Source organism: Pygoscelis adeliae, unplaced genomic scaffold (assembly GCF_000699105.1).
Source record: "Pygoscelis adeliae isolate BGI_AS28 unplaced genomic scaffold, ASM69910v1 Scaffold654, whole genome shotgun sequence".
Taxonomy (NCBI): Eukaryota; Metazoa; Chordata; class Aves; order Sphenisciformes; family Spheniscidae; genus Pygoscelis; species Pygoscelis adeliae.
In genome coordinates this window covers 12632-26248 of record NW_008824559.1, presented here as the reverse complement: position 1 = coordinate 26248, position 13617 = coordinate 12632, and the positions used below count along the sequence as shown (strand labels likewise).

Genomic DNA, 13617 nt, shown 5'->3' with positions numbered 1-13617 from the left:
GGGTCCCCCTCTTCCGGGTGTCCCCATGGGGCAGGTTTGTGGGGGCCTGGGAGAGGCCACCGAGGATTCCCCCGGCCAGGCTGGACCTGACCGCCCGCTCGGACGCTGCCGCGGCGCAGCTCATTGACTGGATCCACCAACCCACCGCCCTGACCCACGCCTGCAACGGCCTCCGGACAGAGATCACCGGGAGGGTAGGTGCCCTTCTCTGGGGTCCAGGGACGGCACCCCAGCCCACGAGCAGATTTCAGGGGCATTTTGTAGCACCCCAGGCCTGCGCCAGGCCAGGGAAGGGCAGGAGAGGGGAGAAGGCAGCAGAGATGGAGCCGCACGGGGGAAGTTGCTGCTCCCTGTGGCCCTTCCCTCTCTCCCACGGGATGTTTCAGACTTATTCCTCACACATCCCCAGTTTGCACCTGCTGGTAGATCTGACCGGGTGCACTTGGCCTGGCAGCACCCAGTGCTTGGGCCATTATCTCCCCCTGCTCTGGGGATGAGGCTCCCTCGGCTTCACCCCAAATCTGGGCTCGTCTCCCTGCTGCTGGCTGGGTGCCCGGGCCACCGTGGCCGCTGCTGTGCCAGCAGGAGGAGCTCACAAGCTGCTCTTCTCCTCCCCAAGAAAAGCATCCAAGAACAGGGGCTGCCCTGATGTGGAAAGGTTCCCAGAGCCCCAGCACCTCTCTGCTTCTCCCTGGGGACTGCTGCAACAGTGCCTCATCCCCAGGCAGAGCAGTCCCTGCCCCAAGTGCTGCGGTGAGCCCAGCACAGAGCCCAGCCCTGCAGCGAGCCCCTCCACGGCAGCGAGGGCTGGCCCAGACCCACCTGCCCCAGCGTTTCTGTCCGGTTCATTCGCCCCCCCACTTCTCCCGCTGCCCTCCGTCCCCATCTTTGCACCATGAGCATAGCACACATCTCCCTCACACAGCCCCAAGAGCCTCTGTCGGATGCACAAATGGCCAAGGAGCCTTCCCGAAGGAGCAGTCGGGCATCCAGCAAGGGCATCCAGCCTGCTGGGGCCTCTCCCGGGGCACTGCTGGAGGAGCCGCCTGGCCCTGGAGCAGGAGTCATGGCCACGGTGCCACTCTCCCGTGAACCCGGCTGCGTGGAGGTCCAGCTGAAGGCAGACGCATCTCCAGAGCCCCCACCTGCACGACAGCCTTGCTCCCAGCAGGCCAAGCATGGGGGAGAAACCCCTCGCTCCCACCAGCCTGCTGTGACAGACCTCCGATGCAGGGATGCCGGCTCACCCAAAATCCCAGCCTCGATCCACCCTGCTCTGAAGGGGGCCAGCCCTCGGCAAGCCACCCCGCTGCAGGTCTCTGCTCCCAGCCGGGGGGGCTCTGCAGAGGCTGAGCCCTGGGGGAGCAGATCCCCCAGGCTGAGGGCATCACCTTGTGCGAGATGGGGGAAAGCCGATCCCAGAGGAACAGCCACAGGCATGAGAGCTGGGCAGCCGTCTTGCGCAGGGCTCTGAGCTGGCTTTGCTCTCCTCCTAAGCGAGGCTGACACTGGGACAGCAGCACCCCACAGCCCGCACTTGTTTTCATGGCGATTGGAAAAATAAAACTTAAAAAAAAAAAAAACAAACCAAAAAAACATGTTTGCTTTCAGTAGCTCAGGGCAGAGCCCCAGGCAGGTCCAGGCTGCGTGAGTCTGCACGGTGCTTCGGTGTTGGACATGGTACCCTCTCGGGGTTGTAGCTTTGCTCGTCTCATTTAATAGTGTCTCGTGCTGGAAATGTGGGACCAGCTGCAGGCCTGGAGCCACTCACGGCTCACCCAGCCTCTCCCTGCATTCAACAGCAGAAATCCCACCGCTGCAGGCTGGTTTCATCCATTCCTCAACCAGTGTCTTGTGGGGGGAAGAGAGGCAGGTCTGGCCTCATTTCCCATCACTGGGAAAGCGGCAGTGGTGGGACTGCCCCAGCCATGGGGCAGTGCTGCCAGCACCCCACCACTGCTTGCAAAAGGGAAATAAAGTCTGTGAAGTGCAGCCGAGAGACACAGCGAAGTCTAACTTCATTAGCAGCTGGCACGCACCACAGAATAGCTCATTAGCGACCAGAAGTGGGTTCCAAATAAAAGCCGTTTCAGCAACTGCAGGAAGTAATTGGTTTAAAGCTAAAATACATTTATTTTCACCCAGGAGAAGCTCTCTCCTGCTGGGGCATGCGGCTACACCGAACAGGATTCGGCAGTAAGTCTTCTCCCTCTGCCATGCTGACAGCAGATGGTTTTTCCTCCTTTGTGATTGCTCATCTCCGCGGCTCCATGTCCCCTCAGGGCTGCAATGCCTTCTGCTAATTAAAGGAGTGGCAGATTTGTTAGGTCCAGCAGGCAGGCAGAGGAGCTGAGCAAGTGGGAGGGACGGGGCTCGATCAGTGGCGGAAGTAAAAGCAATTGCATGGAAACAAGCCTGGCCAGCGCGAGGGATCTTGGAGAACGTTATTGGACCAGCTCCCCTCCTGCCACTTCAGGTCTCCATCAAAAGCCCAATGAGGAGAGCAGATGTTCCCCATAAAGCCGACATTTTGCCAGCTGATGATGTGAATGGGAAGGAAGATCCTTCCTGAAACAGAGCCGAGACCCTCGCTGGGACAGGAAAGCAGGACAGAGCTCCTGACAGGGAGTATCCTCTTTGCAAAGCTTTGCTCCCACTGGCAAACGTTAAAAATTGGCCAACTTGAGCAAAAACCTCCTGGACCTCGCACAGGCATTTGTACCAGCAGAAACAACTGCAGTCCAGGTAGGAAATTCCTTTCTGCCAGGCTGGCAGCATTTCACAGAAAATTCAACCCTGCACCCGCCAGCTCCAAAGGTCAGGCACTACACCTGCCTCTAAGCACTGCAGTTTGTTTTTCCATCGCCTGGCTGGGAAGTGGCGACTCCCTGGATCTGAGAGAAAAACACTCCTTCCCGGCCGACTTCGCCTCAGTGAAGTGTTGAGCACAGACGACAAACTCAGCGGCTCAGTGTGAAGGATCAAGGCTGCTTTATTGCAAAGGTGGACGAGTGACAAGTGCTGAAACAAGAGCTGGTGGCAACGCACAACAGGAAAACCACGTCCCTCCCATCGTGCCAGAGACGGAGTAACTTCCTAACAGGGGAAAATCAGATGTTTTCACTGGCAGAAGCTCTAGGGCCCCAAAGCTGGCTGAATCACGACATTTCAAGGATAAGGAGTGGGGACTGAACCTCTATAGGTCCGAGCACCCCATCCCAGCTGGCTCGTGCTGCCAGGCTTGGAAAGCACAGGGTCCCGCAGCCGGTGCGGCACCTGGATGGCACTGATCACCCATTCCCCTCACGGGTGCTGGCGTCAGCAGCTCCGCCTGCTCTCTCTGCCCTGGCACGGGCTGCCTCAATGGAGATGCTTGTCCTGCGCCAGGCCTACACACACACTACAGCCGTCCCCGAGCCCACTCAGACCTGCGGGGACACAGATTCAGCATTGTCTCAAGCTTGGGGACAGAGCAGAGAAAAGAAACGCCCTGGAGTTTGCCTGGAAGAAGCTAGGCAGCTCTCCGCGAGTGATTGAACGTGCTGGGATCGGCTGTTAATTTGTGCCCGGCTTTCCGTGGCTGCTTGGGCGTGTGGCATGGCAGGAGACAGCCCAGCCTGCCCCCGCACCATGAAGAGGGGGTTAGCACATCACCCCGGCTAATGAAAAGCAACTCTGATCATCCACGAGATTTGCAAGGAGGGGAAACACCATCTTCCCCAAAGATTTGTAGTTGCTCGGGAGCCTGTCGTTTCGCCTCCCTCTCCATGCATGTTTTGAGGCAGGCCAGGACAGAGCAAATCTTCCAAAAAAAGGGAGGCCATCAACGAGGAGGTACCTTCACATCGCCGCGAGGCCCGCGGAGGAGAGCAGGGTCAAGATCAGGACCAGCACCCCGGACTGGTTGACCTGGGGGATCCTGAAGCCCTTCCCCATGTCCCATGCCTGCAGGAGAGAAGAGACACAGCAGAATTAATTCAACAGGGCTAGGACAGTCCCTGATGGGGGATGTGCCAGACACAGGCAGAAAGGCACCATCTTTCTGATAAAAGCTAGCAAGACCACCCCAAAAAATAGCCTTTGGACCACCAGGTACAGACCAGAGGGATGGCTACAAGCATCCATTGCTGCAGGGCAATGGGCAGGGGTCTCCCTGGGTGCAGGCACGCGTGCACCGTGCCAGAGGAAGTTTATCCCCCACCAAGCCCCCGCATCTATCAGCAAAGCCGCCTGTGAGCTCCCCCTAATCCCCAACAGCCGCAGCGCACCAGGTTCACTTCAAAAGCGGCAGCTGCTCTCCGCTTGCTTCTCTCCTGCTGACAGAAATAGGTTATAAAGCATGGCGCAAGCCGCAGATCTGAGGCAGCACTAACATCCCTGCGGGCAGAGCTGAGCAGGTGGGGATGAGCCTCAGTCCCCAGCACCTCTGTGTACGCCCCTGGGTAACGGTGCGAGCCATAAAGCCCAGGCTGAGCCCAAATGGCAGGGAGAGATGCTGGAATGGCACCCCGGAGCTAGGTGCCCTCGGTTCCCAGGTATCGCAGGGGGCTTTACACCTCTCACCTGACTTTGTCCAAGTGAAAGCAGGGTAGCTGAGGACAGCCTGGGGAGTGCACACCTCCTCCCGGCCTGCCAGCAAGCCCCCAGGGCTCAAAGCAGAGAAGCACCTGGGGTAGAGGCACTAAACTGAACGTGTTCCCTGTTGGCTCCCCTTCTGTCATCGATGGGCTGCACTGCTGAGCGCAGCTGGGGGCCAACACTGCCAGTTTCCTTCTCAGACAATTTAATTGGCTTCCTACTATATATGTCCAGTCAGAGACTTCAGCACGCATTCGACTCACGACACTCTGAACAAGCAGCCGGTTATGACTGCTCCATTTGCCCGACAGCGTCTCCACGAGCGAGTGGGGCTCAGCCAGCTGCAGGCCCGGTGCTCCGAGACCTCCTCCGACACCAAGTGCTTGAAAAAGCGGGTAACAAGCACTCACACCACTCCTGGCTGGCCACTGTCCACCCCGAGGACCTGCAGAGGGGGCTGCTCTTGCTGCACACTGCTGTTGTTCACCCCAACGGCTAGGCCAGGCACCTCCCGGCATGCTGACATGAGCACCTCGTAATGGCTGCTCTCAAGTACAGGATACAACATCCAACAGTGCTCAAGTCCCGTGTTTCCACACTGGAAACACTGGGAGCCATCAGCACCCACAGTGTGAGCCCACATCTGCAGCGTGGCTTCACACGTGATGCTCCCCCCGCCCAGAGCAGAAGGATCATGTCACACTCCAGGCCAGCTGCCTTTGCAATTTGCTCCCGTAAAACCTAACCTATCTGGAGCTACAGAAAACACAAAACCAGCTACAAAAAGCAGCACGTCTTGTACTGTTCCCAACAAGAAACTCTCAGCTCTCCAGCTCCCCCTCCTTCGTCAAACACAGGAAGCTCGGCTAAACGGAGCTGCTTGTTCCTCACTTCAGCCCAGGGCAAACATCACAGGTTTCTTTCTGCACAGGCAGCACCATCTCCTCTGCCACATGTCTTCTGGGCTCATTAAATACTATAAAGCACTTGGAAGATCACAGTGCAACGGCTGCATGACAAGGGCGAGATAATGAGCAACGGGTGGCACTTCTGCAGGGCTCGAGCCCGCGGTTCTGCGGAGGCATCCCCTGGCTGCAATGCTGCTCCCGCCACCCCTCGTCCATCTCCTGGAGCTGAGGAGATGCGGGGGGATGCTTCAGCCAGCTGTGCCACCCAGTGAAGTATCAGCGTAGTGATGCTCTTTGCAACTTTAATGTAGCCAAAACTAGCATCAAGGTTCTGAAGCACTTGAGGTGACTAATTCCCATTTCCAAGGGCACCTTCCCAGATGCCGCACCCAGCGCTCCCACAGCCGGCAGACACTTCCCTTCCCTTGCACCCCCAAACACACGCACGGCCCCTCGCAGGGGCTACTCACAAGGTGTCGGACTCCATTCCAGGTGTGGTAGGAGAGGGGGAATGCCAGAGCAAACTTAGCAGAGTAGATGAGAGCTGGCCCCAGGCTGAGCGACTTCACCATAGCCAGGTAGTGGGGAAACTGTTCTGGGAGCAGCAGGGCAGCCAGACCAAAGAGGGAGACTCCTGAGAAAGACAAAGCCCGCAGGTCAAGCCAGCAGAAGCGTTACCAACACCTTGCTACCCGCAAAGAGCCCCAGGCCACCTCTACATCTCTGGTTTGGTGACACGGCCTGAACCACCATCAGCTCATGGCAGCCTGCGGAGAAAGGAGGAGGGAGAAGGACTCCGCCCATCTGGTGGCAGAGCCAGCTGCACTGTGACAGTGTACCCTGGGGTGCTCAGGACTCAAACTGGGGCAGCAACACACCGAATCTGGGTCCTGCATTACAACACCCAGAGACCAAACTGGTGTGAGCTCATGCAATTGCAGCCAAACCAGCCCAAATTCAAGGTTAAAGGGACAACGAAGTTCAGAAACAAAAGGTGGCAGCTCTTCAACAAAGTCCCCAGATCCACATCTCAGGACAGAAACCCCTCCGCCACCAGCCACTGACACAGGCAGCGATGTAGCGAGGCTGTCTCAGTGGGGACCAGCAAAGGAACCAGCAGACAAAGAGACAGCCTGACATGCGTGGCTGCGCTAGCTGCAGGAGCCGCAGCAGCCTCTCCTCCACATTTATAGGCCAAGAGGGTTTCTCCAGATGATGCTGCCAAAAGAATGGGAACAATCACAGCCAGCAGTCAGCCAAGTCGCGATTCACCCTCTGCTCAATAGCGCCTGATTACACTGCGGCATGCTAGCTCAAGCACCTCGGCTGAGGCCGGCACTGGCAGCGCGAGTCAACCAGCTGCTTCCTCGCTCAGCCACTCGTCTCCTCAATGGCCTTTGTGTTTGCCCTGCAAGAAGCGCAGGAAGTCAGAGGCTCCTGTAATTACAGGCCTTGACGGAGAGGAGTTGAACACTTCTCCCTCCTCCTCCTGGCTGCTGAGCTGTGGTCGGTGGAAGCGATGTTCCTTCGTGCTCAGTCGGCCTGGGAAGGGGACGATTTCCCCTCCGGCAGAGGCTGATGGATCGGAGCAGAACGGCAACAGTGAACCTGCCAGCTCGGCCCATCTGACAGCAAACTGGATGGGGACTGCAGCCCACGGGGCCAGGCATGTCCCGAGCTCCTGGAGATAAGATCCCAAAGCCGGGTGGTGCCAGCATGGCTGCCATGCAATGCCCTGGCTTCGCGCATGGAGCAAGGCACGCAGCCACCCCGAAGGAGCCAGCTGGGCTCACAGGATGCACGCAGGCAAAGTCACCTTGCCGTGCTCAGAGCAGGCAGCCATCAGCTGCTCTCCCACAGAGGATGTGTGCTGCTCTTCGCGAGGCAGAGCTGGACACAAGCTAGCTGGCCTGGGAGGAGCAGAGCCTGGGGGCAGAGCCGAGCCCCCACCAGGTCTCTGCCGTGCAGATATGGGAGCAGGAGGGCATATGGGTGCCCTTTTCTAGGAGCCCAAGCCCTCAAGGGAGGCCAGGCTGGAGTCCTCGCTGCTCCCTCTCACTCTGCCGAGTGAAGAACACAAGTCCTCAGTCCTGCACATCTTTTCTGAGTCCCTTCACTCTCTGCCCTTCTGCGAACACCAACCCAGCTCCGCCCCCTCAACAGGGAGCCACCAGAAAAGCACCTTCCTGCTGCCATGAGAGGGCATTAATGGAAATAAAACAGCCTTTCACAGTTAGATATCCTATCACTTAGTCAAACCATGCAAGTCAAATTGCTGGAGGGAGTTTATCGGTTTTGATGATGGCACCGCCTTCTCCCCCACCGGGATCTCTGGGAAAGCAGCTGCCACTCCCAGGAAGCTGAAAAACTCCACCTGTGCTAAGGAAAACCCTCTAAGCTCTGCCTGCCTGGTAGTCTTTCCCTCACACAGGGTCTCCTGTAAGGCTAAACCAGCAAAAAACAGCCCCAGAAGAGAAGGGCTGAGAACTGGAGCAGCAGATCGGCCTTCTCCAGGCTGGGGAAGGCCCCAAAGAAAGCAGCCAGGCCAGGCCACAGTGCTGCAAAGGCTTCGAAGGCTTTTACATACGGGGGAGCATTGCTGCCTTTGCGGGACTGGAGCCACTCACAACGCAAGAGGACCCAGGGACAGAGAAATGGGGATGGGGAGATATTCAGGGGATGGAGAAAGGGAGAGGACAAAGCACATGTTTCCCAGGAGAAAACCCATTCCTGAAGCTGGGGACAGAGGAGAGAAAACGTCCGCCTGTAGTCACGTCTCCAAATCAGTCAGAGGGGTCTTCCCTCCCGCAGCCCCCGCCTTGTCGCCAGAAGCAGGTGGGAGATGCACGCACCTAAGCTCAGCGCAACACCGGTGCCCCGGTGCATGATGGACATCGCCATGGGCAGGGACCACCTGCAAAACAACCAATCTCGTCAGCAAAACAGGGCACAACACCAGGGAGGCCTCCAAGGCTGCGGGACAAAGCACAGCCCATCTGTTCCTAGAGAGCTCTGTGCTGCTGGGCGGGTATTTCTGTACTCGGAGTTATTCAAGGAATCCAGTCAGAGCAAAAGGGGAGAGACAGGGGAATTTGCAGAGGCAGCTTGGGAATGGCAAATGCCACTGGCACGGGTTTGGGAAGGGGAAGGGTGTCTGCTGAGAAAGCTTAAAGGGAGATGAAACAGGAGAAGACTGTAACGCTCCTGCAGTTGAGGAACAAAGGGGCAGGGTTTGGGCATCCAGGCTCACGAATAAACGAGAGAACCTGGAAAAGTGATGGAGGCGGCCCCAAAGAAGCCGGCACCTTTCTGAGAAGGGAATCCGAGAGCCCCAAGTTGGCCTCCTGCCTCCACCCCCGAGGACCGCCAACTCTGCGGCGGGACGCGCTGTTCTGCGCAACCACCCTCCATGGAGGCAGCTGCCTTTCAACGGCACGTCTGGAAACGCTGCCCTGCCCGAGCACCCCAAAGCGCAGCTCTGGGGGGACTGTACCCCTCCGCTACACCCTGTATGAAAACAGTTGAGTGTCATCAGCTCTGTGGGAGAGCCTGTGATTCCCACACACAGCTCAGACCGTTCACAGCACAATGTAGAAGGTCTCCCCATCCTCCACCTGAAGTGACAGTGGGAACGGACAGTGGGTGCCTCCGGGGACAGGGCTGTCGTGTGCCAGAGCCCGGAGGTGCCCCAGTGCGAAGCTGAGGAGGCCAAGAAGCTCTTACTTGTAAATGGTGACATGAGGGGACAAGGGACGATTGGACTTGGTGTTCTTCTCCCAGAAGTGGGCCATCTCCTCCTTGGCCGTTGTTCCCATCGGGACAATGCTGCAAAAGAAGAGGAGACGGGAGGTGCAGAGAGATGGGCAGCATTTCACCCTTGCCCACTCCACCAGGCTTTGCTGCAGCAGCTTTCCGTCTCGCAGGACGTGAGCTCCCAGCTGACCTTGACAGTACAAAGAACGGCTCCAGCTGTGCGTGGACACAGACAAGGAGAAGATCGCTGCCAGCTTTCCCGAGTGACTAATAATAATAAGCAGGATGGGAAGCTGCTGCACTGGAATCCACTCAGCCAGCAGAGCCGAGCCACGCCCCCCCCCGGCACCACCCAAATCAGGGTACAGGATATCAGATAACACATTATATAATGCTGATAACATGCAACCTGCTCTTTACTGCCATGGTAATTGCACGCTGTACCAAATAAAGAGCTTGTAATTTAATGTTCCTGAGATTACACAGCAATTACACTTAGAGCCCAATTTAGCAGAAAATAACTATTTTTCCCTAAGCCCAGCAGCACGAAGGACAGGAACAAGAAGGCGTCTGTGGCTCCCAGCCCTCCTCAGGTGCAAAGCTGTCATGCAGAGTGGCACAGAGGGGTGACAGGGGTACCACCACCCCTGCAAGAGACCCAGGCCCGCCTCAGCAGCCAGCCAGGCTCTCCCTTCACCCACTTACATCCCCTGTAAATAGGCCGTGCCCTCGTGGTGGCATGAGGCGGTAAGTGCCCAGCTAATACATGGCACTGATTGACCAAAATTACTAAGCGGATGGAGCGCACACATGCCCCAAAGCCTTAGACAGGGTCCCTCAGGGAAGAACTTAATCCCGTTACTCTCAGTAAAACCTCGGACTCACTGTCGCACAGAAAGGCTGGGGCCAAGCCGAGCCAGCAGGCATCGCCGACCAACACATCTGCAAGAGAAGACAGAAAGGCTTTGTGAGTGCCAAATAAACGCCTGAAAATGTCAGCAAGATGGGGCAGGGGAGGGGATTTGCCACTTCAATGATTCGTATCTTAACATGAAAGGATCTGGACTGTTCCTCCACAAATCCTCTCTCTCTTACGCTGAGCTCTTAACTACAGTCTCTAGATGCTGCCTGGGGGTTCATTCTTTACAACACCCTGTAATTAAGTCTGCTCAGCTGTAATACCTTGTTTGTAAGACAGACATAAACAGCACTCTAAGCTCACAGCTACATTGAGGCAGTCCATTTTTCACTCTCACTACAGCAATTATTGGGGCAGACAGCACACGTCCCCAGAAAGGCGCATCTGCCAAGCTCCACAGAAAGGGCTGGTTCAGGCCGCCACTCTCCACCCGTCCAAGACGAAGACATCAACCCCCCTTCCTCCAAACACTTGTTTTCATTACAGCGTTTCGCCACTGCCACTCGTTAAGCTCCAAGCACCGAAGAGATGGGAGGTCACTGTCGCAGCTCAGCACACGCAGCATTTCAGCCGCGCCGAGGCTCGGGGCGGGAGGTAAAAAGGGATTTTGTGGTGCCTGAAGGAGTGGGTGCCACTCTCTGCGGAGCGATTGTAGTAACCACGACTCTGACATTCAAGGGCATCTCTCCAGGAATGGGGAGGAACAGGCCCCCGGCCCAGCGCAGCTCGAGCGTTTGCAGATGTGGGCTGGAATCTGCGGCGCCCGCTCCTCTCCAGGACAAAGCCTAACAAGCAGCGCTGCCTTTCCTGACGACATGACAAGAACAAGGTGTGGAATAACATTTCATGTGCTCATCTGCAGCACAGCAACAAACACTAATTAATCTTCTCAAACACACAAGCGTCTGTACCAGCATCTCCCACTGTTTCATTTAACAGTAGATAAACGAAGCTCTGCTGCTCTTCAGTTGTCCTACAGCCGGTCTCGAGAACGCGGTAGGAAAAACATCTGGAGGTCAGCTCTTCACCAGGTGTAAATCCAAAACAAAAGTCATTTTTATTAACCACTCCGAGTTCCTGTGTAAATGATCGTTAGGATGTTTCCTTTCAAAATCCTCCCTCACGTTCAAAGGCTGGACTTGAAACACAGCAGGTTTTTAGGAAGATGTCCTGGCTGGATGCATGAATTTTCGGCACTGCAGAATCCACCCCATGCTGCAGTGCAACATTTCTGATTGGAAACCCTTCTTTGAACCGTCTCTAATTTATCAACACCCATCCCTCAACGCGGCATGACAGCAAGACCGAGAACTTCAGCCAAACCTCCACCAAGCCCACCATTGTGTCCGAGAGCAGCCGACAACGGATCCCCAGAGAAAAGTCTCAGGAAACACACGGGAGCACCCCCCACCACATGCAGCTCACACACTTCCCAAGCCAGAGGGTTTCAGTCCGTAATAAATGGCTTTTTTCAACATGAAATCGCATTGCCACCTCCTGACCCCCCCAACTTCCAACACAAATTCTCACGGCTTAACCAGATGCAGAGAACCAGCTCCCTGCTTGTCCCGAGCCCCCGCGGAGCAGCGCCGGCCACCACCTCCCGGTTCTTGGGCAGGGGACAGGAGGTGAATGATAAATCTCTACCCACAGACCACTGATGATTTATACACCTCGCTCATGCCCTCCTCAGTCCGCTTTTCCAGATTAAAAGATCAAACCTACTGCATGTCTCCTTCTACGGAAGCCACTCAACACCTCTTCTGGGGGCTGGGGCGGTGGAAGAGGGAGGGCTGGCTCCGAATCACATACAATATTCAAAACAAGAATAAAACCCACAACGTGTTTACATTTTTTCAAAGCTAAACTCCCCAGCAAGAACTCCCCATCCTCTTGACTCAAGGTTAATATTTTTTTTTAGATGCAAAGCATTACATCTTGCTTCAGTGCAAAGACTATTGCTTGCAAAACACAGCCCCCCAGCTAAGCAATCAACGTCACTGTACCAAGGACCTGTCCTCTTCATTATTTATCATTCTCTAAGTTGTTGTATCTTCTCCAGATCTTCCTCCATTAACTTGCATTTTCTTCCAGATCACTGATAAACATGGGTTTTTAAGAAGAAGAATTAGCCCTAAAAGAGGATCCTCCGGACCGCTGCTGAGAGCTTCCCACAGCACCCCAGCCAACTCCCGCTCTGCCCCACGCCCGAGGAGGGTGCAAAGACTCAGGGGACCCCCGGACAGTGTTAATCATCGAGGACTTTACAGAGCACAGCCACTTGCACAGGGCTGGAGAAGGACAAGTGTAAAGCGGCAGCTCAAACAAGACGCCTATAAACACCCAGCAGTGGAACAGCACTGGCTGCTCACGCCCCACCATGCAGCTCCGTTAGCTCAGGAGGAGAATTTCTAGAGTTGCGAGGCACGGCTCTGGAGCAGCATCAGCTCAGTGTCATGTCAACAGACGTCGTTAACATTTATCCTGCAAGACAGGTCTATAAAAATCACTCGGATTTCGCTAGGGAGGAGGCAAACGAGAAGCGATTATATATGCTTTTTCATCTGACAAGCAGAAGCAAACACGAGATGAAGTTATCAGGCGCAGGCTTCAAACCAGCGCGAGCGACTTCTCTCGTTTTTCAAGCAGCAGCTGCGGGGCACCCTCCCAAGCAGGGATCGGCCCCCCCCCGCCTCTCTCGCTGCTGGCAGATCCTGCCTTTAAATAAACCCGCGCCTGCAACAAAGAGCTTTCCACAAAAGTATGATGGCTCCAACCGTCATAGAAATGCCACTAGAAAGAGAATAAATTAAGAGAATGAAATCTCACTGTCTCCAGGCTGATATCAAAGAGGAGAACGTTGGAAACGGGGGCTGGGAGGGGGATGGTCACAGCCTCGAGGAGGCACAAAACTTTCCAGTGGGGGTGGTAGATGGGAGGAGGCACCTTCAGGCCAAGCAAACACAACACCCTTCCCCATCGCTGCTCAGCACCACGGGCATGGTGGGACATACTCCCGCACGGGACCACTGAACTACAAAGCCACCAGCACCCTGTCAGGTGGCCCTGTGAGGCAGGGGGGCACCCCCCCAGCGCCGGCTGGGTGGGAACGCAGATGTTTGTCCACCCAGTCAAGGCCACCAAGAGCAAGGGATGGGGAGAGACTGCACGCAGGGAGCGGGAAGCAGCTGGACCGCCCTTCTCAGCAGCGATAAACCGACAGCCTCGCCCACAGCCGGGCTGATCTCAGCCCCACAGAGCGTCCAGGCCTCGGTTCCCCCTGCCGCAGCCCAAGGGGGTCCAGGCTCCTGCTCTGCCCCGGCTCCGCACTTCACCATTCGCACCCCGGGGGCTCGCTGCGGCGGAGGGGCAGCACGGTTCAGCCGCCCGAGGGGGCGATGCCTCACCGGCTCCCTGCAGCCGCTGGACCGGGCGGGGGGAGCGCAGGGACACGGCGCC

At 56.5% G+C, this 13617-nt stretch overlaps 2 protein-coding genes across 2 annotated transcripts in view; one reads left to right on the top strand and one right to left on the bottom strand.

Annotated features, from left to right (window-relative positions):
• LOC103915233 (chromosome unknown open reading frame, human C1orf192) overlaps positions 1–2572 on the top strand; it is a 10223-nt gene extending 7651 nt beyond the window's left edge. Inside the window, exons 3-4 of the mRNA XM_009322018.1 lie at positions 14–194; positions 2477–2572. Coding sequence (XP_009320293.1) covers positions 14–194; positions 2477–2572 — 277 coding nt within the window. The remainder of the gene's footprint in view (positions 1–13; positions 195–2476) is intronic.
• Positions 2573–2968: 396 nt separating this feature from the next.
• SDHC (succinate dehydrogenase complex, subunit C, integral membrane protein, 15kDa) overlaps positions 2969–13617 on the bottom strand; it is a 12276-nt gene continuing 1627 nt past the window's right edge. The window contains exons 3-7 of the mRNA XM_009322017.1: positions 10125–10181; positions 9210–9311; positions 8339–8400; positions 5957–6120; positions 2969–3945 (exon numbers count right to left, since the gene is read on the bottom strand). Coding sequence (XP_009320292.1) covers positions 3841–3945; positions 5957–6120; positions 8339–8400; positions 9210–9311; positions 10125–10181 — 490 coding nt within the window. The 3' untranslated portion in view covers positions 2969–3840. The remainder of the gene's footprint in view (positions 3946–5956; positions 6121–8338; positions 8401–9209; positions 9312–10124; positions 10182–13617) is intronic.